The sequence below is a fragment of the Megascapheus bottae genome, chromosome 5 (assembly GCF_031878675.1).
Source record: "Megascapheus bottae isolate mThoBot1 chromosome 5, mThoBot2.hap1, whole genome shotgun sequence".
NCBI classification, from domain to species: Eukaryota; Metazoa; Chordata; class Mammalia; order Rodentia; family Geomyidae; genus Megascapheus; species Megascapheus bottae.
In genome coordinates, this window is record NC_143513.1 from 46,409,018 (window position 1) to 46,436,659 (window position 27,642).

At 36.4% G+C, this 27,642-nt stretch overlaps 1 protein-coding gene across 1 annotated transcript; it reads right to left on the minus strand.

Annotated features, from left to right (window-relative positions):
• Positions 1-27,342, minus strand: Steap4 (STEAP4 metalloreductase). Its single transcript, XM_090333056.1, has 5 exons — positions 27,257-27,342; positions 4,109-4,566; positions 2,855-3,382; positions 1,635-1,799; positions 1-403 (listed from the first exon to the last, which is right to left on the minus strand). Exons 2-5 carry the CDS (start codon positions 4,562-4,564, stop codon positions 140-142), a joined length of 1,413 nt encoding a protein of 470 aa, XP_090189182.1. The 5' UTR covers positions 4,565-4,566; positions 27,257-27,342; the 3' UTR covers positions 1-139.
• Between the last annotated feature and the right edge of the window lie 300 nt (positions 27,343-27,642).

A 27,642-nucleotide genomic window follows, 5' to 3' on the forward strand; every position in this document is an offset into this window, starting at 1 on the left:
TTCATGGCCTTCAGGCCTGGTCTGATTCATCACCATCTTGAAATAAAATAAGTGTTGTTTCCAACACATCAGGTTCTTTAAGCCAGGTAACATCTCATAACACTTCAGAGCACGATGAGGGAAAAAGTTCAACTTGGCTTTATATATCTGATCTTCCATTCACTGCTGGTTTTGAGTATTCTGAGTTCCTCTCCCAGCCTTGGCGGATCCGAGTAAGGGTCTTATCTATGCATGGCATGATGAGTATAAACTTGATGACCAGAACTGTGCAAGGAATGATGAGGGCCAACACGTAGGCTGAGGGAAGAGCCCATCTCAGACTCAAAGGGCTGAGGAATCTCTTCCCACCATATACCAGGGTATGGGCTGTGCATAAGATCAGGGTCAAATAACCCAGTTTGGACTATAAACAAGAAAGAAAAATATGTGTGTTAACATTACTATTTATAGCTTAAAATGAGAAAATTTTCAAGCCAATACATTTTTTTAAATTTATGAACAATCACAAAATTTGAAATCTGTAATATTTAGGGCACTGCTATGGGGAGTAAAGTATTCATTGGTCTCCACTAAATATCAGTGGTGCTTACAAATGAAATGGTTGCATGGAAATGGATGCATGGAAAACTTTTCTAAGAAGGATAATAATGCCCTTTGCCTTGGTTTCCAGTGGTAAAACTCTACTACATATGATTTTTTATAGATGCCAGAGATGAGTATGACTTCAACAAGCCCTGCATTAAAAAATGTTGATTAATTTCTGGAAATTAAGAACAATTAGCAGAATTCACTGCTTATTGCCTAATCTTTAAAGCTCAGGGTTTTTTTCTTTTTTCTTAGTCTTATTTTGACTAAAAGCACTTATAAAAACTTTGGGCTATAATTTGATCCTTGGAAGGAATGGTAGGACTTGATATTCCAATCCAATGTCCACTACTAATGGTCTATTGTCTCCCCCTGGTTCACTCTAGCAAGCATCTGAATCATTGAGAGACCTGTTAAACTGCTGGGCCCCATCTCTATAGCTGATTCAGTGGGTCTCAGTGTGGCTTGGTGCTTTGTGTATTTATCTTCATGAGGCTGTTGCTGATTCTGGGGGTATACGTTGAGGGCCATTTTTATATCCAGGAATAATCATTAATTTCTGTTAATGGAGTACCTGGGCGGCTCATATACAGAAAATCCTAGAATCAGGCCAGAATGAGTCTATCAAATCTTACTTTGAAGGTTTTAAATTTTATTGTAGTATCAATCTTTCCCTATCAATATGTCCCTGTTATCCGGTTCACTTTTGGAAGGGACTATTTTGTCGTTGTACTACTTTTCCCCTTCTGCCTAGTCCATGTTCACTCCTGGTTTAATGGATATTGGTACTTTTTAATTCATCTAATCTGTGGCACTGGGTGCATTCAGGAATCCCAGAAAAGTGTCCTCATTTGAAAACCAAACTGCCAAGGAACTTGCCTGTTGATACCTTAAGTTGAGGTATTCTAATGTGATCTTTAAATGAGATTGGTGAAGAAGTGATGGAGCAAAATGAAACAGTACCCATGATAGCAGAGATAAATATGAGAATGGTTGTAATGTTACGTTCATTTTATAATATCAAGAAGCTTCAGTCATGAAATTCTCACCTGGACAAATCGGAACTCTCTCCAGTTGACCGTGTTGCTAACTGATGGCAGGGAAGTGATGCCCAAGAGTACAAACAGAAAAAAACCCAGGATTCCCAAGGACAAGTAAGAGTCGCTAAGCCAGGCAGAAGAGGTACTGAATGGATTCTCTTTCTTTTCCATGATCTAAGGAAAGTTATAAGTAGTTTAAAATTGTTATTATTATTCTTTACAATTCTGACCTCACGTTTAAGGCAATTAAAATATATGTCTGCATGTAAAATTTGCTCAAAGAAAATTATATGGTACTTCTCATTAATCACTTTAAATAGTTGAAAAACACAATTAGAATTACTTCTGTAAGAAAAAGTAATTGATCCTGGTTTGTATTATAATTTTTACAGTTTTTATATTATACATTTTCTAGGAGTCTTGCAGAATTTTAATTTACTTAACAATTTCTAAAACAAATTACATATTCTCTTCAATGTTCTTTTTTTTGTAGGTCATGTGGCTTGAACTCAACCTGGACACTGTCCCTGAGCTCTTCAGCTGAAGGCTACCACCCTACACCGTGGACCTGGGCGTTGTCCCTGAGCTCTTCAGATCAAGGCTATAGCTCTACCACGCTGAGCTGCAGGGTCACTTCCAGTTTTCTAGTGGTTAATTGGAGATAAGTGTCTCACGGACTTTCGTGACTGGACTGGCTTTGAACCATGATCCTTAGATCTCAGCCTCTTGAGTAACTAGGATTATAAGTGTGAGCCAGTCACCAATGCCTGGCATAAGCAACCTTTCATGAGTTGATGTGCATTGCTGTAGCATGAATTTGAATAGCCTCTTTACTTAGAAGACAGTTAATTTTGACTTCTAAAAGGAAGTAACATGCATAAAAGTAGAAGCTTGAGAACACATGGGTTTTCACTTATTGTACAAAATCCACTGACTTCCCCCATAGGAATTCAAGAATGTGTCATGAGGGTTCCTGAGCCCCAAATCTGCCAGTCTGTCAGCTTCTCAATGAGCCTTGAGATTACAGATCTGGATCCAAAGAGCCTGGGAACAGCTTTTATTTTCCTTAGTTCTATGAGGTCTCAATGGGTTGCTGTTTCTAATTCTTGTTACTTTAGAAAATAAAGATGCTCAGCAGAGAGATTTTTTTTCCATTACTGGGAAATGGATTATGATATACCAAGATTCCACTTTAAGCAAAGGGGAAATACAAATGTGGATAGATTTACCTGGGCAATGGTGATATTCCTCCATCTCCATCGGACATAATATCGAATAGGAATCACAAGTGTATAAATGGCATGCAGAACGGCAAATCCCAGTGCTACCAAGCCAAGCTGCTTTCTGCATAGCATCCAATGGTCAAGCCAGGCTGGGAATTGGCGGTATTTTGTCCCCCTGTAAAGCTGCAAAATGGCAGCAATAACACCAGGGAAGTAAACCAAAGCCAGCAGGATAAGTGCTGTTATTGGAAAGACTCGATTTGGAATGGAAACAGCCAGGCGAAATGTAGTATCTTGCTTTTCATTAACATAAGGGTAGATTACATCTCTTAGAATGCAGTAGAAAAAGAAAAAGACAACTAGTGCAGCAGATAAATAGAAGGGCAACCTCCACATTGGAAACAGTTGCAGTGGGTAGTTTTCAATTTCCTTGGCTGCCACAAGATATCCTTGATCCAATGGAGTCAGTCCAAGAGTGCGAACAATATCCATCACTCTTTGTTTGGCATTCCTGTCATTTCCACAGACAAACACCTGAGTTAAAAAGAATTAATTCTGTATTTACTTCTCTATATGGAGTAATTATCTTGAAAGTCTATACATAAGCTCAGTGTAGATAAATGGCATATAATAACAAAATGTTGTTCACGAAGGATGCCTAGCTGGATGATGTTTTAAACTTTACACCCATATGCTAAGTGGGGTTTTTCTATGAAGATACTTCCATCATCTTACATGGCTGTACGATTTGGTTCTCTACACTCTGAGAAGTTTCACCTTCCCTTTGTGTTGTGTGGGGACAAACATTACTTATGGTTGCTTCTAATCAAGGTAATAGGAGTGGTCAGACATCCAACAAGAAGTAAAACTTTCTAGTACTGGCCAGAGGCTCTCCCATTCTGACACCTTTGTGTTCCATAAGACTAAAAACTGATGATGAAGATAGTTGGGAAATGAATCACAGGAAATGAATATTCTACTTGGTCATTCCAACACAATTATTCTTGGCAAATATTAGGAACATGAAATATTTATTGGGTAATTTATTTTAGAACTTTGTTTTGGGATCTTTGAGGTAAAAGCATCTGTGAGATAGTTCAGTGAGTCAGGGGGGTTGATTCATGATTGTAATCTTAGCACTAGAGAGGTCTCAGCAAGAAAATTGCAAATTCAAGACCAGCCTAGGACACATGGTGAAATCTTATATAAGAGAAAAATATTCACTTTTTAAAGGTTGAGTAGAAATTTATTTAATTTTACCTGCCGACTTGCATCCATCGCTCCTGTCTGGAGAGCCCAGGCAGAGATGGTGTTAAATGCTTTTACCACATGAGCTCCTGGTACCACCTGTGCAAGGTACTCTGCATTAGATTCTGGATACTGATTGATCTTGAGATTGTTGCTGACATCTACCAAAATTTTGCCATTGAGGACATCAGTCAGTTCTGTGAGAAAATCATAATGTTCTCTATGGATTGTTAGGATGACAACGTCAGACTTTCTGGCTGCTTCAGAATAGCTGCAGACTTCTGCACCATTTGGTAGCAGGCTGGACATCTGGGGGTTTCGACTTCCAAAAACAACAGAATAACCACACTGAAGCATTTTATATCCCAGTGCTCTTCCAAAATCCCCCGTTCCAAAAATACAAACAGTTTCTTGCTTTTCAGGAGAAGTCATAGTGAGGGGAAGGGCATTTGTGTATGTTTTCTCCATTACTGAAAAACAAATCAATAAAAAATAAGCTAAACAGAGACATATTTATAACCCGGTAATTAATTAATGAGTGTAATAAGCTAGGGTATTTTAGCTAATGCTTTAACCTTGTAATTACCTTAAATACATTTCCATCCAAACTAGGCAGAATTGAAAATTGTCACATATGTTTTCATGTATATATATATATATATATGTATTACTGAACAAAATCACTAGTCAAAAACATTTGTGGAACAAAGAGCTGCAATGAAAAATGAAGACATTAGTGGGTGTTTAAAACTGTGATCCTATATTGCAATAAAATATGAATTGAATACTTGGTTTCAAAAGTTCTCAGAGCAGAATCTGAATGTGTTAATTGAGAAATAATATGCCATCCACTTTCTTTTAGTGATACAAAAATCCCAAATAACATATTAGTAAAGAGAGTCTAGAATCTTTTTTTTTTGCCAGTCCTGAGCTTAAGCTCAGGGCCTGAGGACTGTCCTTGGACTTTCTCAAGGCTAGAACTCTACCACTTGAGCCTCAGCACTACTTCTGGCTTTTTCTAAGTATATGGTACCAAGGAATAGAACCCGGGTCTTCGTGCATGCTAGGCAAGCACTCTACCACTAGGCCAAACTCCCAGCCCAAGAGTCTAGAATCTTTCTAAGGGAAAGTCCACATCAATCAAATAAATATTGTTCTAGGATAAGCAATTGTAAAAATTCAATACTAGAAAAATCTATTAATGTAACAATATAACAGAAAAGTATTGAGAAAATATGGCTATATTCATGTATGTTTAGGGGACATATGTTAAAATTTGACAGTTATTTTTCATTCAAAGTAGAAGGATAGACATTTTTTAACCATCAAAAACTATCTATCTTAACCTATCATCATAGTTAAAATAGAATTCCTAGAAATATTTCCAGTAATATCAAAGGCAGGTCAATATGTCATTAGGGCCACACTGTTTTTTTTTTTTTCTAGAAGTTGTAGAGAAAGAAGGAGAAATGGCCAGGATTTTGGCTTAGTGGTAAGTGCTTGCCTAGCATTCATGAAGATCTAGGTTTGATTCCTAGGTATCACATACATAGGAAAAGCCAAAAGTGATGCTGCAGGTCAGGTGGTAGAACTCTAGCCTTGAGAAATCCCAAGGACAGTGATCAGGTCCTGAGTTCAAGCTAGGACTGGCAAAGAAAGACAGAGGAAGGGACAAAGAGAGAGAGAGAGAGAGAGAGAGAGAGAGAGAGAGAGAGAGAGAGAGAGAGAGAGAGAGAGAGAGAGAGAGAGGAGGGAGGGAGGGAGGGGAGAGAGATTACAAGTGTATAATCTTAAAAACTTTTCATATGAGCAAAATGTAGACTGAGAGATCTAAAGAAAATCAACAAAAAACGGTATTATTATGGAAGACTATACCTATCAAAGTATCTTGAAAATTAATGCCAAATCATCAATACATTCTTACAACGGAACAATTCTGATTCTTAGCTCTCCATTTCTTAAGCTTTGTATGAGTGACAACTTCAAATTATGGAAACAATACACAAAACAAGTGGTCATTATTTTCAATCTTATATTTACGTGAATTATATATAAGTGCATCTTAAAAAAATATAAAAGCAATTCAACATCTTTCCTAGGAACTCAATTAAAAAATATATTTGTAATTAATTTTAAAAATTAAACCACATAGAAATACTAGAGAAAAAGGACTTTTTATAGTAACAGCAAAATGGAAAATACAACATATGACAAACAGCAAGAAAGATATAAAGAAAACATTAGAATGATCTTAACCAGAGAACATTTATATAAATGGAAACACAGAGCATATTGCTGGATGAGGCAACAATGAACCCAAAGGGTTAGAAAAAGTTAGAAAAAGTTCAATAAGATACTACAAAATTTAAAAACATATCTAAACATATATGATAATGATGACATCTTAACTTAATTGAAAAGAGATTGATAATTCAGTATCTAACACAGAGACAATAAAACCAAATGGAAAATAATTAATCTACTCCTCAAACTTCACTCCAAGGCAAATTTAAAATTCATTTCATTAAAAAATGGAATTATCATTGAAATAGTAGCTACCATGAAGACTTTATAATCTTAAAGAAGCAAGACTCTCTTCCAACATCATAAGACAATTAACAAGTACATGATCAAATATGCTCACATAAAGTTAACCAACAAATTTTCAATGGATATAAGTAAGAAAAGATCCATAACTGTCTATTAGAAAACTAAGAAAAGGATATCAACTTATGGGTTAATTTTAAGAAGTATAAAAGACTTTTATGTTATAGTGTAAGTATTGCATAAAATTCCAAATCTTAGATGGAATATAACAAATACAAGCTAAAACTAAACTTAGATACTGTTACAAATGATTAACTTCTTGTAGCTTTATAAAATTTAAATATAAAAACAACTGTCTTTTTTATTAAAGAATTTACTAACATTGATTTTTAAATCATATTTCAAATGTCATGGTTAACAAACAAGTATTCAAGAAGGGAAAATACATATAATCACTGGCCTTTAGATTTTAGAATGTAAGTAAAATTAAGCTGAGGTTTGTATGTCATAGGTACATATTAATATATGTAATAAAACATTATGTCTATAGAGTATATAGCCCATCATAGATTTTTATGTCTATGTAGTTATGTTTATATCTCCAAGACCATGTCCATAACCTTAGATACCCAAATATTGAATCATTGCTCTTGTACTGTTTGGAACTAATGTCCACATATTAAGGATACCATGCGCCTTTTGTTCCTTTGGTCTTGACTCATCTCACTTAACATGATTTGCTCTAGCTTCGTCCACTTCCCAGCGAATGCCATTATTTCATAAAAACCAGTTGCTTCTACTTAGCCAAAGCAACTGGTTTTTATGATGGAATACAATAGTTACTGTTTATAGCTTTGGGGACATCACTTTTTTTCAACATTGGCTTTTTGTCTTTTTGAAAAATTTCAAATGCTCTTTATTGGTTTCAATCTGGTCATTGTAGATTCCATGCAGATCAAAGAACATATACTCACTCGGCTTTTCTTTTTAACCAGATTTTCAGAAATCTGTGTTATTGATTGTAGTTTATGAGAGAAACCTATAACCAACAGGTCACTCAGGATTTGTAGGTGGGCAGAAATCATGAGAGAAAGGAATCAGGAATACATGACTTCTCTGCACCTCCATTGAAATTTCAGAAAAGTCTAAATATGAATAACCATCAAAATGTTTCCTAACTAGCTTCTGATCACTTGAAGGTATGTCAGATGAGGTGACACTCAGACATGAGAAAACATCTGCAGATGACCAGGGCTCTTTATATGGAAACAGCTATTCCTGCGTGAAGTTCTTACCATTTATTAATATGTAAACTCTTTTAACATCTTAAATTACCTGGACTGGCTAGTTGCTAACCAGCTCACAACAGTTATTGTATATCACACACACACACACACACACACACACACACACACACACACACACACACACACAAAATCTCCTCAAACTGCTGACTGGTGCCTTAATTATTTTATTTTGTATTACTGTCTAATGTGTCACAAGACTTGTCAGACTGCCCATTTCGTGTTGCCTTCCATTATTATTTTTTGCCAGTCCTGGACTTGATCTCAGGGCCTTAGCACTGTCCTTGGACTTTCTCAAGGCTAGAGCTCTACCACTTGAGCCCCAGAACCATTTCCGGCTTTTTTCTATTTATGTGGTGCCAAGGAATCAAACCCGGGTTGTGCAGGCTAGGTAAGCACTCTACCAGTAGGCCAAACTCCTGGCCATCGTCTTCATTTTTAAGGAAGATCTTCACTACAAGACAACTTACTAAATATGACCTTGACAAGTTACTCAGACACTTTGGGTCCTAATTTCATCATGGTAAGACATGAGGTCTTTAAATGACATTTCCTTTATGAGTTGGGGAGCTGGAAATGTTTGTCTGTCTTCTCCATTTCTCTTTAACACTTAAACAATAATACTTAAACAAATACTTGCTAATTTTTTAAATGATGCTTGTATCCATATTGACAAATATATGAATTTGTGAATCTCAAAACATTTCTTGAGATACAGTAAATGTTCAATATACTGGCTGACTTTATTAGCTTATTTAATCTAATAACTACCCAAGTAGTTCTGTTAAATAATTGTATTGTATTAGCTAAGTAATATGACCTATTATTATCTCATTTTATGTAAAATGCTTTCATAACTGCAATTATTGTCAATATGGAAAAATGACCTCTAGTTTTAGTGATATCTAGGAAGCTCTTACTCTAATTCTTACAAATAAAAGCCTACATGAGAACAGCTCAAAAGAGAAGGGCAAATTTATCTTAGTTAAAATTTGTTCATCTTTTATTTTATTGTTTTCTTTTAAAAAATGCAACCTGGTCCTTATTAAGAAAGTTTTGACCTGTGCCAAGGAGGTCTAGTGTATCTCCTATTCCTTCTTGTAAAGTTTTCAGAGTGTCGGCTTTTACCTCCAGGTCTTTGATCCATTTGGAGTTAATTTTAGTACAGGGTGACAAAGAAGGATCCAATTTTAGTTTTCTGCATGTGCTTAACCAGTTCTGCCAGCACCACTTGTTGAAGAGGCTTTCTTCCATTCTATTTTTTTGGCTCCCTTGTCAAAGATTAGGTGGCCATAGGTCTGTGGTTTAATATCTGGGTCTTCAGTTCGATTCCATTGGTCTTCAGGCCTGTTCTTATGCCAGTACCAAGCTGTTTTGATAACTATAGCTCTGTAATAGAGTTTAAAGTTTGGTATTGAAATTCCTCCTGCACTGTTCTTTCTGCTAAGAAGTGTTTTTGCTATACGGGGTCTTTTATTATTCCATATGAAATTTTGGATTGCCTCTTATATTTCTTTAAAGAATGCCATTGGGATATTGATGGGTATAGCATTGAATTTGTAGATAGCCCTTGGACACTAAATGAAAGGATCTCTAGGATATAGAATCATAAGCCATATAATGAATGATTGTTGTTCTTAAGGTACTATGTTATCTCTCATCTCTTTTGCTGTCCCTTGGTTATCTCATATTGTTACAGTATCTCACTTTGTTACCTGATATATCGGATATATTTGTATTTGGTTATTTGAAATTGGATAGGGAACAGGGGAGAACAAGATGAGGAGTGGGGTAGGGGGGAGGGAAATGGGGACCAAGACATGTGAAAGGGTATCAAGGTATGGGAATTAATGCATCATCTATCTGGCAAATATCATGTAACCCTTCTATTAATTACAATAAAAAATATATGGAAAAAATACAACCTGGCAGTCTAATATAGTATTTTCAGCATGTTACCTCAACTATTAGCATTTATTTTCACTTTCAAAACTCAGAGATGTCAAAGAGCAAATCAATGATGCAAAAGGGTAGCTATAACAATATCACTGTTTGAATTAATTTCTTAATAGAAAAGCTTGTATTTCTATTAAGTAAACCAGTGATACTTTATTATCATTGGTAATTGGATTTTCATGCAATTTTTTATAGAAACTCTAAAGTTGATATTTTATCATATTAAAAATTTTGCTTTCATTATTTTTCAATCCTAACCTTCAATATCAATGGACTTAACTCTCCAATTAAATGGCATAGGCTGTCTAGTTGGATCAAAAAGCAAGATCCATCATTCTGCTGTCTTCAAGAAACATATCTCACCAAAAAAATGAACATACCTTGAAAGTGAGAGGTTGCAATAAAATCTATCAAGGTAATGGCCCCATAAACAGGCTGGAGTCACCATGCTCATATCAGATAAAATACACTTCAAACTAAAGTTAGTGAGAAAAGACAAAGAAGGTTATTACATACTAATAAAGGGATCTTTCCTCCAGGAAGATACAACCATCCTAAATATCTACACACCTAATGCCGGAGCACCCAACTTCATCAAGCAAACTTTACTTTCACTAAAACCACACATAGATCCAAACACAGTGATTGTTGGTGACTTTAACACACAACTCTCACCTATGGACAGATCAACCAGGAAAAGCTCAACAGAGAAACATCAGAATTGAACAATTGTATAGACCAACTAGATCTAACAGACATCCGCAGATTATTCCACCCAGCAACACCAGAATATATGCTTTTTTTTTACAGCAGCATATAGAACATTTCCTAAAATAGACCAAGTTTAGGACATAAAATAAACATGTACAGATTCAGAAACACTGAAATTATTCCCTGAATTCTCTCAGACCACAAGGCATCAAACTGGAATTGAATACCAATCTCCACCAATGAAAATCCTCTAACACATGGAGATTGAACAACACATTGTGGAATCACTAATGGGTCATCAAGGAGATCAGAACTGAAATGCAACAGTTTATGAAATTCAAGAAAAAGGAACACATAAAACACCAGCTCCTTTGGGACATAGCAAAGACAATTCTCAGAGGAAAATTTATAGCTCTGAGTGCCTACATTAACAAATTGGAAAAATTGCAAACCAGAAATTTAATGGCGCACCTTAAATTCTTGGAAAAAGAACAAGAAACTAACCCCAATCCCAGTAGAAGGAAGCAAATTATTAAAATCAAAGCAGAATTAAATGAATTGGAGTAAAACAAAAAACTGTAGAAGGAATCAACAAAACAAGGAGATGGTTCTTTGAAAAAAATTAACAAAATTGACAGACCCAAATAAACAAAATTATGGATGAGAATGGAAATATCAGGACAGAAATTACCAAGATCCAACGCATCATAAGGGAATATGTTCCAAACCTTTATGCCAACAAATTTGATAATCTAGAAGAGTTGGATGAATTTCTTTTTTTCATATATTTTTATTGTAATTAATAGAAAGGTTACATTATATTTGCCAGATAGAAGGTACATTAATTCACATATATTGATACCTTCTCTCATGTCTTGGTCCCCATTTCCCTCCCCCACACACTCACCCATCATCTTGCTTCCCCCCCCTTCCCTATCCAATTTCAAATAACCAAATACAAATATATCCAATATATCAGATAACAAAGTAAAATAGTGTAACAATATGAGATAATCAAGGGATAGCAAAAGAGATGAGAGATAACATAGTACATTAAGTACAATACTCACTCATTATATGGCTTTTGTTTCTATATCCTAGAGGTCCTTTCATTTAGCGTCATACTATATGGCCTTATGTATCTAGGTTTTGCTCTATTGCAAATCTCTAGTAGGAGAGACCCAGGTTTCTACTGATTATGACAAATGAGGCAAACCATTGAGCCTATGTTCCTTTGAGTCTGGCTTACTTCACTTAATGTGATTTTTTTCTAAGTCTTTCCATTTCCTAACAAATGGGGTGATGTCATTCTTTCTGACAGCAGCATAGAATTCCATTGTGTACACATACCACATCTTGATGATCCACTCATCAACTGAGGGTCATCTGGGTTGGTTCCATATCTATGCTATGGTAAATAGTGCTGCAATGAACACCATTGTGCTAGTGGATTTAGTCTGTCCTTGTTTCTGGCCAATTGGGTAAATGCCTAGTAGTGGAATTGCTGGGTCATAGGGGAGCTCTATGTTTAGTCTTTTGAGGAAAAGCCATACTGCTTTCCATAGTGGTTGAACAAGTTTGCACTCCCACCAGCAGTGTAGTAGTGATTCCTCCTGGCCACATCCCCTGAGTTGGATGAATTTCTAGCCAATATTAACATACCCAAATTGAATCAAGAAGACCTAATCCAACTAAACAGACCTACTTCAAGCAATGAAATAGAAATGGCAATACGAGGCTTCCCATCCAAGAAAAGCCCAGGACTATATGGATTCACAGCTGAATTCTATAAGGCCTTCAAAGCAGAGCTCATACCAATACTCCTCCAGTTCTTCAGTGACATTGAAAGCAAAGGCTGTTTGCCAAACTCATTCTATGAAGCCACTATAACCCTAATCCCCAAACTAGACAGAGACTCATCAAAGAAAGAGAACTATAGACCCATTTCTTTGATGAATATTGATGCAGAACTGCTCAACAAAATACTGGCAAACAGTCTACAGCAACTCATCAAAAAATATTATACACTATGATCAAACAGGTTTCATCACAGGGAGGCAAAGCTGGTTCAGTATATGCAAATCTGTTAATATAATTCATCACATCAACAGGAGCAATGACAAGAATCACATGATTGTCTCAATAGATGCAGAAAAGGTATTTGACAAGATCTAACACTCCTTTATGCTAAAAGCTCTGGAGAAACTAGGAATCCATGGAACATTCCTCAGTATAATAAAGGCTGTCTATGACAAACCCACAGCTAGCATTATACTTAATGGCAAAAAGCTAAAGCCATTTCCTCTAAAATCAGGAACAAAAGAAGGATGCCCACTCTCTCCACTCTTCTTTAACATATTAGAATTCCCAGCTAGTGCAATAAGGCAAGAAACAAGCATAAAGGGGATCCAAATAGAGAAAGAGGAAGTGAAACATTCCCTCTTTGCAGATGACATGATTCTGTAAAGAACCCTATAGACTCCACTCCCAAGTTGCTTGAGCTGATTCAAAACTTCGGCAAGGTAGCAGGATATAAAATTGACCTTCAAAAATCAACCACCTTCCTATAGGCCAACAACGAGATGAATGTGGCAGCAATCAGGGAAGCAACTCCTTTTGCAATAGTCTCAAAGAAAAGAAAGTACCAAGGAATTAACTTAACTAAGAATGTAAAGGACCTTATCGGTGAAAACTTTAAAACCCTGAAAAAGGAAATTAAAGAACTGAGGAAACCTCCCATGCTCTTGGATTGGAAGAATTAACTTCATAGAAATGGCAATCTTGCCAAGGGCTATCTACAAATTCAGTGCAATACCCATCGATATCCCAATGTCATTCTTCAAGGAAATAGAAGAGGCAATCCAAAATTTCATATGGAATAATAAAAGACCCCATAGAGCAAAAACAATTTGTAGCAGAAATAAGAGTGTAGGAGAAATTTCAATACCAATCTTTAGACTCCAGAGCAATAGTAACCAAAATAGCTTGATAACCAATGGAAGAGAACTGAAGACCCAGAAATCAACCCACAGACCTATGGCCATCTAATCTTTGATAAGGGAGCCAAAAAATAGAATGGAAGAAAGACAGCCTCTTCAACAAGTTTTGCTGGCAGAATTGGTTAAGCACCTGCAGAAAACTAAAGTTGGATCCTTCTATGTCACCCTGCACCAGGATTAACTTCAAATGGATCAAAGACCGCAAGGTAAAAGAAGATACTGAAAACTTTATAAGAAGGAATAGGAGATACACTATGGCTCCTTGGCACAGGTGGAAGCTTTCTTAATAAAGACCCAGAAGCACAACATAACAAAGAAAGTTTGGATAAATGGGACTGCATTAAACTGCAGAGCTTCTTTATGGCAAAGGACATAGCTAGCAAGCTAAATAGAAAGCTATTTGGAAATATTAATTTATGAAGGTAGCAGGTTACTTGTGTAAAGACTTAAGAAATGTTCTGATAAGGTAATCAGAAGACTTAAGAAAAAAATGAACTAAAATAGTTAAAATATAACAATGCTCTCTTCCTTTCTTTCAGCCCATGTAAACCTCTGTTAAGTAGGAGGACAAATAACAAATGTATCTCTTGGCTTAAAAAACCACCAGGACTGGTTTACCTCTTATGGACATATGTCCCATAGAAGTCTATTCACAGAACAGCCAAGGTAAATGAAGTAATCCCACTGGAATGTTTATATAGGTTAAGGATTATTATTTGGTGACGCAAATGCGAAGGTAGCAAAGATGAGTCTAAAGGTCATGAAGCAAGCTATCACTGAGAACTGTGTGTGTGTGTGTGTGTGTGTGTGTGTGTGTGTGTGTGTGTGTGTGTGTGTGTGTTTGTGTAGGCATATGTGCAAGTGCACTTTACTTACGGGAGACCAGGTATGGGTCAAGAGAAATCTTGCCCATCTTCCCTCTGTACAGGCACATTCCACACCAGGTTTTGGGAACCAGGGGTAGAAATCTTTAGAGATGTTCCCACCCAGGTTCCTTCATGAGGATGCCGTGACCTGCCTGGCATGTTATCTCTTACATTTCAGACGTTCTTGTCTCAGACTGGCCCAAACTAGTTCCCATTTTTGAGAATTTCAGTCTATTAAAAAATGGAAATGCTCAAACAGGATTTCAAAATTCAGTAATCAAATGCTTTTAGTTAGCAATTCAGGGTTTGTTAAAACCACAAAACTCTTAAATTGAAATCATGATAGACACACAGATTTTCTGAAGACAGTATGGGAGAGCTCTGTTCAGTCTTCACCCCGTTTAAGCCAATGGCAACATTTACACTATTCTAGCACAGTATCCTATAAAGCCATGTCACTTCTGACATTGCTAGGACACATGTTCATTTGCATGTCATTTGCTCTAACTGGAGATTTACATACTCACCTTGTAAGCATGGTGCAGATTATTCCAATCCTGAGACATTCTCTCATGGCGCTCCTTTCCATCATGCTCATCCTCCTCTCCTAACAGTGTTTTTAAGTTTAGCAACTCTGATATTTCATCTGTTTTTTTTTTCATTTCATTTCTTTCTTTTTTTTTGTGAGTGAAGATGTCTCTTTGTAGCTCAAGTTGGCCTGAACTTATGGTTCTGCCTCCCCAGCTGAGAGCTAGGATTATGAGTAAGCAACACTATACCATTGTGGTGTTTATTTGCATTTCCCGAGTGGCTAAAGATGTTGAACAGTTTCTTATGTTCTCAATTATCATCTTTATATATATATATATATATGTACTGTTGACTCTTGATTATTCTTTATGTATTTTATATATAAATCATTTGTCAGATTTGCAAATATGTTCTCCCAGTTTATAGCTTTTCTTCTTATGGCTTAGAAAAAGTTCTTAAATTTGAAGATGTCCTTTTTATTGATCATTTCTTTTCATGAGTTAAGATTTATATCTACAAAACTCTTCGTGATGCCCTAAATGCCAAATAATTCTTTTTGCAAATTTAATTTTTAAAGTTAAGCCCATAATCTATTTGAAGCTTTATGAAGTACAAAGTAGTTTAAGGTTCCTTATTTGCCTATAAGTGCTGTTAGCTTGCCATTTAGTAAAAATAGTGTTCTTATTTATTGAATGGCTTTTTTTTTTACCATGGCCAAAAAAGTAAACTGTCATGTAGATATGGGCCAATTTCTAAGCTGTCTGTCCTGCTTTACGGATCTTCACACCTTCCCTTCTTGCCAGACAATGCTCATGGTGATAGCTTTATAATCCTTCAAGATAGGTAGTGGAGTTCTGCTTCTTATGTTCCTTTTCAAAACTATTATAGTCCTTCTAGATCATTTTTCTTTCTATGTAAGTTTTAAAACAATCTTATGTATTTATACAATAATCATTTTAAATGCTGATAGCTACAAAAATAAATACCTTAAAAGTATTTCAAAAATATAACACACATTATATTTGTAGGAGATGAATACAGCCTGTTAAAAAACATGAGGCTGGGAGTTTGGCCTAGTGGTAGAGTGCTTACCTAGCATGCAGGAAGACCCAGGTTTGATTTCTTGGTACCACATACATAGAAAAAAGCCGGAAGTGGTGCTGAGGCTCAAGTGGTAGAGCTCTAGCTTTGTGAAGCCCAAGGACAGTGCTCAGGCCCGGAGCTCAAGCCCAGGGCTGGCAAAAAACAAACAAACAAACAAACAAACAACAACAACAAAAAAACCATAGCACACACAAAACCATAGAGGCAACATGTATATATCTATGGACTATAAGGATAGGATTCCTCTAGAAGGTAAGTTAATAATTAAAATTTGATTTTTTTTGAGTGTGCCAAATAGCACTTTACCCTCTTATACTTTGGAATAGACTGTGTTCCCTAGTTTTCTGGTAAGAAGATGAATCCATAACCCAATCACGATGCTTTTAAAAGGTGGTCATTTTACTGCCTTACATTCAGCAAAAATGTCATTTATTTCCTTCATATTTTAAAGAATAAAGGGAAAGATATATTTTCTATATTATACATTTATTGTAATTTTGTATAAAATATAATATTTGCAAGAAGAAAAAGAGATTTTTTTCTTTCTCTGGTGTGGAGAGTCCTAAGAGGAGAATGTAGCTTTCATGAATCCCTCTTATTCAATTCTGGAAATTCCCTATAAAATTAAAATAAAGATAAATTCCTTTGAGTAAAGAATCAACCTTAGTTACTTGTACACATCTGTAGAGTCTTAAATTTTTTTTAGCTCTTTTGACATTCACATATCTATGCAGAGTGAAAAATGTAAATAAAATGTTTCATATAAAAAGTTTTGAGGTAATAAAAAGGAACTTGAAAGACAAAAGTATCATTACCATACAATTTTTAGTAAGTCAAAATAGTACACTGGGATCCAGCTGGAGATATGGTAAAGACTATCATATGGGTGGAGTTTAACTACAATGGCATGGAAGGAGAAGAGACATGTAATGTATGACAGTTTTACATCTACATTCCCAGCACACCTACCCTTATTTTGGAAACTTTTTAGAATCCATAAGCATTGTGAAAAACGCAGTGGGTTCTGCACTCAGTCCTGGTGCACATGCTAATCAGGCAATGAGTTTATTCAGGAAACTAATGATCACCTTTCGTAATGCCTACCCTGAATTGGTCTAGAGTAGAGCCTGGTGTGTGTGTGTGTGTGTGTGTGTGTGTGTGTGTGTGTGTGTGTGTGTTTCTCAAAAGCTTCCCTAGGTGATTCTAATGGCTAGCCAAGCCTGAGAATTGTGGTGGTAAACCTTTGATCAGGGTTTTGTTGTTGTTGTTAGCTTCTTCCTAATAGTTGGTTGCATTGGTTTTCCTCCCTGGCCACACATTAGTATCAGCTAGAGAGCCACAGGGAACCAGCTCCTAAGTTTTTGAATCTATGTGAAGTAGAGCTCAGGGTTCTGAACCTAAAAAGCCAAATCAAAACAGAAGTCAGGGATTCTAAAGAGATCCCTTATTTGAGGACTACAGGAAATGGGGGAAGATAAGGATAACTTCATTTGTTTTGAAGATAGTGGCTGGGGGTGGAGAGAACAGAGCAAGGCAGTCTTGATGAGATCATGTTTGGGTACAGAAACTGTTTATTTGCAACTTGTTCTCATAAGTACTCTGATTAAGAAGCTAGATTCCATATCTGTAGAGTAAACCAGAAACAAAATGAGTGCTGGCGCAGCTTACCACCAAATTCCAGACTTGGTTGCAGACTGCACGTGGGTCACTCTAAATTGTCTTTTAGAAAATCTCTAACAATTGTCTTACAAGACTAGCAAAATTCAAGTATGGTCAAATCTCACACACCTCCCTTGGTACGCATTAATAGCAACTCTCATACAAAGCAAAGCCTACTCATTTGTAAGCCATTATTAAAATCATTCTGTCTCCTTCTGGATTTGAGAATTTGGCTCTGGAGTCTGAAGTGATTATTCTAAACATCTTAATTCTGGACATTGTCACATTTGGAGACACCAACATTCACTGGCTTTTGTAGCACAGGGAGGCAATAATGTGGCTTAGCATCTTCCAGAGGGCTGGAATACAAATAATACTTGAAAACTGGACAGGACATTTTATTGCTTACAAATAAGATCTTTTTGCCTCTATTATTTCTTCTGAGCTTCAATCTACTGTGAAAGCCCTTGACCATGTGACATACAATGAACTGAAGTTTACCAAGCAAATGTGTCCTTTATCATGTGATAAAGGGCAAGAAGGAGTTTCATAAATATGTTAGCCTCCGGTGAGTGGGATCATTTGTTTTAATATCACCCAGCAACAAATGGAAAGTGAAAACAATTTGAAAAATGTAAAATCCTCATACCTACACAGGACCATCTGATTTATTCACTGAGTAATTTCAGCATTTGGTGAGATCAAGTCTTTTCAGAAAAGAACAAATATGCTCTGATCTGAACACTGAATATATTGCCTATTACTGTAATAGAAGAAGACTGACTTATAAAGACCACCAATGATGGGCTGGGAATGTGTCCTAGTGGTAGCGTTTTCACCTACCATGCATGAAGCCTTGGATTCCATTCCCTGAAATGACATACAAAGAAAAAGCCAGAAGTGGCACTGTGGCAGAGGGCTAGCTAGCCTTGAGCAAAAAGTGTCCAAGGATAATGCCCAAGCCCTGAGCTCAAGCTCCACGACTGGCAAAAAAAAACCCCACCAATGACACTTTACTAAAATAACATTCCCAGAATCAATGGATTATTGAGAGTTTTTGATTGTTCACGTTTTGTTTATAAATTAATTAAAGTATTTATTTTTTTAGCCTTGTAGTTAGATGTAGTTCTGTTTGTAAAGGTGGAATTTTATGAAAAATTTTCAAAGGTTTTCTTTTAGTATACACTAACACATCTGTGTCACTATTAGTAATTGCTTTGTATCTATCATGTGCAGTCAGTATGCTGAAGATGATGAGGTGATGAATACAGATAACTTGTAAAGTGTATTTATAACTCCTTAAAAATTAACAACTTATGGTGGTTCATTCCTGTAATCCTAGCTACTCAGTAGGCTGAGATCTGAGGATCACAATTCCAGACAAGCCTGGGCAAGAAAGTCTATGAAATCCTCATTTCCAATTAACCACCAGAGAACTGAAAGTGGTGCTATGGATCAAAGTGATAGTGTGATAACCTTGAATGAAAAAGCTCAAGGACAGGGCCCAGGCACTAAAGTCAAGCTCCATCACTGAACCCCCTTCCCCATGCCACCAAAAGTAATGAAGAAGTCAGAACTCCTAATTTGTATGCTTCAAAATCTGTTGTGTGACTGGGAACTTGGTCTAGTGCTAGAGTGCTTGCCTAGCATGAATGAAGAACCTGGATTCAATTCCTCAATGCCACATACATAGAAAAAGCTAGAAGTTGTGCTGTGGCTCAAGTGGTAGAGTTCTAGCCTTGAGAAAGCCCAAGGACAGTGCTCAGGCTCTGAGTTCAAGCCCCAGGATTAGCAACAACAACAACAACAACCCTGCTGTGTGTGCAAGTTGAACAATTTCTACAAAAATAATAAATAAGTCGGTTTTAGATAAATATAATTTCAGATTTCAGAGTAAGTACTCAGAAGCATACAGAACAGTGTTACAAAGTACAAATTCAGTGAGGAGAGAGGCTGTCTAAATGTTATAGCTGGTCAGAAGAAGTCTCTCTAAAAATGAGGTGCCAGTCAAGGTTGCCAGATTTAATAATTAAAATATATAGTACCCTGTTAAGTTTAAATTTTTACCAAATATCAATAGTTTTGAATGCAAATCTGACTCTTGTAACAGTAACATAAAGTTCATGTTTGACTGGGAATTGTGTTATTTTTTTTGGTAAATTTAATCAAGCTGAGACTTGGAGACTGAGAAGAGCATTAAGGTAAGGACTTTTCCAGGTAAAGGAGAAAGTGAAAGCCAAAGTACATGCATTAATTAGCTGGGGTAGTAAAGGTCTACCCTTTACCAAAACACTCAGTTGCTACCTAACAAGAACTTATCTCCAAAAACAAAACAAAAAAACCCTAAGCTTAATTTGTAACTAGATTAGCAAAGACACTATGTTTGACATTTCAAAACTTTCCTAATGGACCCCGTGAAATAGATGATATTTGCTGGTCTTTATAACTGATTAAGAATAGGAGAATGTGAAACAAATACAAGGTTGACTGAAGAGGAACCTCAAACTTGTGTAGTAGTGTCCTTGTTTAATTGAGTACCAAGGAAAACCAAAATAATTCATTTTGTAATTAGAATATAACTTAATTGGGAATTTTAATTCTAATTATGCCAAATTTGTATTTGTTAGTAAAAGAACAGATTTATTTTCTCTCTGTATCTCAAATGAGAGAGAGAGAGAGAGGAGAGAGAGAGAGAGAGAGAGAGAGAGAGAGAGAGAGAGAGAGAGAGAGAGAGAGAAACTTGAGCTAGAAGTACAGATGAGTGTGTATCTCACAGGTATATATTGTGTCTTAATACTCTGTCAGTTTAAGAGAATGCTCTGTAGTAGGATATGTCATGATTTTCATAAAAAGTCCTGCTATTAACAGCTCAAAGTAGCCACAGACTAGCAGAAATCTGTCATCAAAAATTCTTTATCTAAATAAATATCTACTGATTGGTTGCTGATGAAAAGATTATTTAAATTATTTTGTGAGAAAATGTTATTTGTCTCACCGAAACATAAGTTATTGATAAGTGATGTTTATGCCAGCCAATAAAATAATATTAAAAGAGTCAACTTCTTCAGTCTGATTCAGGGTATCATTAATGTTCAATGGAGATGGGTACTTCCACATGAATTGCTAACAACTGGTTGAAAATGAGCTATTGAGTGATTCTATTGAGTGCCACACTGTGACTTATAGTGGCCACAGGTAATGAAGGTCTATTGTCTGTTGTATTTTACAAGAGATTTCTAATGTAAGTTTGTTGTCAAACTAAAGACCAAGACATGAGAAAGGGTAGCAATGTATGTGAGTTAATGCACCTTCTATCTGGCAAATATAATGTAACCCTTCTATTAATTACAAAAAATATATAAAAAACAAAAAATATTAAAGTATATATGTTAAAATTAAAAAAAAAGCTCATTGACATATATGTTCCCTTCCTCCCTGCCTCCCCCCCCCCAACACAGTTTTTACATCTTGGCAGCTTCTGTCAGCATAAATTAAGATTCTTTTGATTTTCTTACTGGGAACGGAGGCTCCTCATTCAATAATGATTTCCTGATTCACCCGGCATTTCATTAACTGTCTAGGATGGCTGGCTCCTTTGATTTAAGTCTGCATCTCTGGAGGACAAGGTCAGGGAGCCTGGGGTCATTTATTTGATTTCTCTTTACATTTTAAAATCAGGAGCAATTTACAAATTAGTAGTTCACCAAGGACTCAGATTCTTATTTCACTGATTTGGTAGTATTTTGCTTGCACAGACAACGAGAATATTTGCTTAATTTGATGACAGGCAATAATCTACTCAGTATTTAGTGTCATTTAGTGGTTTTGGTTTTCTATGTTACTACAGAGGTAGATGTTCAGAAAGTGACCTGATACCTTTAGTCTTCGATCAATTTAGTCCACACAAGAATTCCCTCAGAATAGTCCTGCCTTGGATTCATTTACATCTTGATGACTACTAAATCAGCTTGGGGATAGGGTAGTTGTGAGGTGGTTCATGCCTCCCCAAGCCAATCCAACTGATAGGGGAACTCTACTTTTAGAAAGTTCCTGGGGGTTGTTCAGCCTCTTTCATCTTCTTTATTGTCATTTTTCCTCCTGGCCTTTGTGGAAACGACTTCCACTGCCACTAATGTTTACTGAGATGGAACTACAGAGCATAATCTGGCCTTGGAGTTACTCCATTCTCTATCCCAAAGAGAAAATATTCCTTAAATTAATTTCTTTTTCATGTTATGCTTTGATATGCAAGATTGACATCAGTGTCAATTGTTCAAGACATTTACAAGAAACAACCTCTGTTTTTGATTCCCAGGATTTTAATTTCAGATCCTTTTGGTGGTGTGACAAGATGATTTGGTAGCTAAAAGTCAGCCATTGTGGTATGGTTGCATGATTTTCAGATTACTAAATGCTACAAATTAGGCCTTTATGCCTGTCTTTCCAATGCACTTTTCCATCTTTCCTTACCTCTCATACTCTGCTCCCCACATCTATGGCATGTGCTCATGAAAATAACTGGGCTGACAAGATGGCATTACTGTTTTCATCCTGAGTACACATTGAGTCTAAATTTCTTTCTGTAGGAGCCTCTTTTTCCACAGGGTCCCATGTTTCTTAGGAAAACAAGGCCATGCGGTTTCTCCTACCCACAAAATGTCTACCACAAAACTGTCTTCCTCAACACAGTTTGTAAGTCTGTTTCCATTAAGTCTTATTTCCTTCAGGGAAATAGATTCAGGGAGTACTTTTGTGTACTCCCATCCCCAAATATTTCATCATTTCCCAGACATGACCCAAAATAGGGTTAAAAAAGGTGTACAATTGGCACACATTTATTATTAACTGCTATGAACCATTTTCCAACCTCATTTCATTTCCCTTAACCTCCTCATATTCCCCATACCATATATGTCAGGAAACTAAATATAAAAATAAATTACCTTTGCATTTTGGGAATGAGGGAGAATGCCAGAAACACATGTGGTGTGTGTGTGTGTGTGTGTGTGTGTGTGTGTGTGCGTGTGTGTGTGTGTGTGTGTGTGTGTGCATGTGTATGCACATATAAGAATACTTTGAAATCAAGTTATTTTGAATAGTTGAGTAGGCTTTGTATTATAGTCTAGGCTTTCAGGTATTAAATAAGGACTAAAATGTTTGACTTAAGTTTTAAAATAATTAAAATATTAAAATATTTGATATTCCAATCTTCATTCCACTCCAATCATATCATTCCATTTTAAATGATTAGTACCCCAAATTTAATAACTGAAAATTTATTATTAAAATCATAACAACATAATAAGATTATTAAAATTAGGGAGGCTGAAAGGAAACAGCAAGTTTCTAGTTTCTTCTACTTTGAAAGTAATCATAATAATCAAATGATTTATATATACTCTATAGTACAAAGCATCCTCACACTTCTCCCCAGATGGTATGTAGTTAAAATCTGGGCTTTGCTATCATTCTTTGACTCTGTTAGCTAGTACAGTACAGGTAACAGCCACACTTATCTCATCTTACTAAGTCCTCTCATGGTCCATATGGTTGTTAGCATATTCCTAAAAGAAAACTCAGGATTATCAACAATGATTTGCTAAGATTTCATGTTTCATTAGAGAGTCAATGAATGGCTGTGATGACCACTATGTTAGGAAACAGAGAAAGAGGGATAAATTACAAAGTCACTGACTTATTAGGAGTCAGTAATTTCTCAGCAATAACTACTTTAAGTGCACTTCATGCGAGCTGGAGCAGAGCAGTGTGCAGAGAGGTTGGGGGCCAAGAAGAGGGACACTGATCTATTAGGGAGAAGGGCAAGAAAGTTTACCAAGGTGTTTACAAAGTTTCTTCAGCCACTTTTTAACTTAGGTTCAAAATTAAAGCTCAGTTTCCACACTGTAACAATGTAATTTTGAATTACATTTCTATATACATGTATTATGTGATGCAAAATACATTATGTATAATAAAATACATAATACATTGCATATTTCATAAGATTTTGTTTTGTGGTAAGCTTCATCATACGTATGGAAACATTATTTGTCTCTTCCAATTGCCATGATCTCAATGCTAGTATTATTAGGTGCCGATGTCAAAATGGTTACTTTGTATTATACTAATATTCTTCTACAAGTTATATTTTTAATTGTTAGCTTTCTTTTTTATTGTTTTTTTTGCCAATCCTGAGTCTTGAACTCAGAGCCTGCGCACTGTCCTTGAGCTTTCTCAAGGCTAGGGCTCTACCAAGTAAGCCACAGCACTTCTGCCTTTTTTCTATGTATGTAGTACTGAGGAATTGAACCCAGGTCTTTGTGCATGCTAGGCAAGCACTCTACTACTAGGTCAAACTTCGGGTCCTTTTTTATTATATTTTATTTTGGGGATAAATTATAGTAGGATTACAGTTACATTTGTCAGGTAATGGGTGCTTTACTTCTCAAACCTTGATACCCTTTTTTATGTCTTTGTCCTCGTTTCCCTCCCCTCAGATCCCCAATCAACTTGTTTTTATTCAGAATAATAGTTTATAACTTTTCAAAATTACTCTTTGACCAATTTTTCTTTCCTTTAAAATAGGAAGTTTAACTTTTTTGGGGGGGAGTCCATCTAGAGCATAACTCAAAAGTTCCTGGGTTCTGTTTCTAAGCGTTTGTGCTCAAGATTAGTACTCTGCCATTTGAATCACACTCCCACTTTTGGCATTTTGGTGGGTAATAGATAATAATCTCATGGACATTTTTTTGCCTTGGCTGGTTTGAACCATGATCCTCAGATGTTGCCTCATAATAGTTAGGCTTATAGTTTTGAGCCACCAGCTCCTAGCTGGAAAGTGAACTTATTATTCTGATCAATGTATCAATGTATAATAGGCTAAGATCACTTCACACATGGCTGAATAAACTAGTTGAATATTATGGAGGAGTTAGATTAGGATAACATTTTAGTGGGAATATTTTAGTAAATGCTACATTTTTTTTCTTAGTGAGAGTTCTGAAATGATCTTCAAACAGTGTGAACATTCTCTTTTCATTATTCCTTAATAATTTTGGAAGGACAAATCATTTATGTATATAGTACAAATATATTTTCTTATTAGACATTTTTAAACATTGGTTATTTTTCCATTATTTACCTAGCTTTTTGGCAGTACTGGTTTCCTTTTAACCAAAAAAGCATGTGCTAATTCAAATCATTTTGGAAATTATTTAAAAGTTATTAAGAAAATTTGAGTAAGTTTAACATATCATATAGGAAATTAACATATCATGTAGAATTGAAGAGAAGTTTTTACAATTAAGGAACCATTTTTTGACAATGTGAAAATCAAATATACAGTTGCTCTGTCTGTAATTTTATTTCTGATTTTTGCTTAAACTTCAAAAATACCACAAAGCCCATCCAGAAAAAAATTCATTATGTACCATATTCAGAATGCTTAGAGTAGGAATTATGGGTAGGTATAGCTACAGGCACTTAAAAAAATGACCTTCTCAGAGGACAACTAGTCAGCAGGCACCTCCTCTAGTTTTGAAGCACTATAATGCTGGTGAGGTTTTAAATTTAGTGTGTGTGTGTGAGTGTGTGTGTGTGTGTGTGTGTGTGTGTGCACATGTGTGCACATGTGAGTATGTATTGGTTTACTGGAATTTATCCAGTTTCTAAGGATTGCTCCAATGCAATGACTTAAATAACAGCAGATAAAAATATTAAATTTAGTTATAAAGAGAACTAGATGTTAGAAGTCATAAAACACCGAGATGAACCTATAACCACAAATCATCTAGACTTTGAAAGGTGAACCTATGTCCTCTAAATAATGGTATTGATCATACAGGATGATTTAGGTTGCTCCTTTAAGAGGCAAAGTTGTCCTTTAAGAAATGGATCAAGATTTCTTCAGCTTCAAAGCTCTATGACAAAGGAACCTATTTCTCTTAAGTTGTACACAATGTAGTACAAGGCCTAAGGTTTTCAACTTACTTACAGGCTTACAAAAATCTATTTGGTTCCTTCCAAATAACAGTTAGCAAGTTCAAGCAAGCCAGATATCTAGAAATCACTCTCAAGTGAGAGGTCAGGCCTTGCAGATGCTGCTTTCTGAGCCTCCAGTCAGTATTTGAGCTTCAGAAAAATCATAAATGTTTCCAAATGGAAAAAACTCTATGACCCAATTTCTCTGTGCACATGTACCATTTACTTTACAACCTTGAAGTCTGATAATAGAGAGTGCTTCATCTTGTTTTCTGGGCTGGCAGTATTTGCCATGCAGGCAGAATACATGCAGGTAAAATTTCACACCGTGCTAAATCACAGCATTCTGAAAAACTCAGGGCCTTGCAAAAGGCCATATCTCAAAAAAGTTACAGCTTGGAATAAATGTGCCATTTTATAAAATTACACCTCCTCTATCAGAAAAAAAGTATTCTTTCATGTGAGTGACATTTATATGACTGCCATTTATAGAGAATGGGACATTTTCACATAGCAAGGGTGAAGAATGGTTTCAAAAGCCCAGAGCATTTTCAAAATGATAAATGCAGTAGAACTTTAAAACCCTCCTGTGGGAAGACACTCCTTCCAACAGCTGGGTTAGTTGTCTTATAAAAATGAAACCAGCATTATGATGAAAAATAATTACTCTGTTATACCTGTATCATTAGCAAGACTTTCAATGTATTTCAACTCTGCAACATCCTAAATTACATGGCTTCTCACCTTGCTAAAACTGATTCTGGATTATGTGGCCGCAAAGCCTTTAATTTTACATCTATGGAAACTGCGACTGGGATATTGAACTCCTAGTTGTCACTAGAAATAATTCTCCAGCCAATTATCCTGGCTCTGTAAAATTTGCTGTCCTGGACACAGTCATCTTTGAAAGAAAATGCTCAAATTACCACTCAGTGCTAAACAAAAGATAACAAAAACACCATCCAAACTCAAAAAGAATCCTGTCTTCCACCTGTCTCTGGACAGAGAACCAAGACTTTATTTTCTCTTTACAGAACGTAATATTAAAAATATCTGTATAAAAGCAATGCTATAGTGCTTTGTGAATTTTACATCAAGATAAAGGAAGAAAGAAGTTCCCGATCTCAAGGCAAATCTCAGCACTTAAACAAGAAACAGGGTCACATCTGGGCTTTGAGATAGTCAAGTTCACGTTTTTCCTAGGGTGTCACAGTAACACCAATAAGATTGAGAAAGGAAACCACCCCCCTAGCTTCCTCCTTCATACTTCTCTACACTTTCAGCTAAGGAAATGATGATCAATAAACAACCTCAGGAAGCTGCCCCAGCCAGGCAGCTTGGGCGCCTGGGTGGCGAGGTGCTGGGGCAAGGTGTTTCCAAACACTTTCTCCATTGTGCAAGCGGGGTGGAAAGTGGGGTCCTGGAAGCAGGGGCTCCAGGTGGGTAGAGGGACGGGAGCTGCCCTGAGAAAGGCAGGGGGCCACATCCAGCAACATGACCCACCTGCAGAAAGAAGAGGCGCCTCCTGAAAAGGGTCCCAGCCCAGCAGCCACAGGTGCTCCCCAGCCAGGGCCGCAGAGAAAAGCTTCTTGGAGCTTCCAGCTGTGCAATGAGGCCACAGGCTTTGCCTGGCTTAAGTAGGCAGGAGGGAAAGAGGGAGGGCCCGCTGGATTTCGCAAGAGAAGTGATGAAGAAAGTTTTCCAGGAAGAGTTCAAATCGCCCGGGGATTTTCAGGCAGCTGGAAGGACTTGCACTTCCTTGGCTGTTTACAGATGTTGCTGCTAACCCCTGGAAAGGGATTGGGGCTTAGGAGGGTTTTCTCCAAGCCCTTGGGATCTGTGCATCCCAGGCTAATTGCAGCCTGGAGAGGCAGAGGACACACACAGCC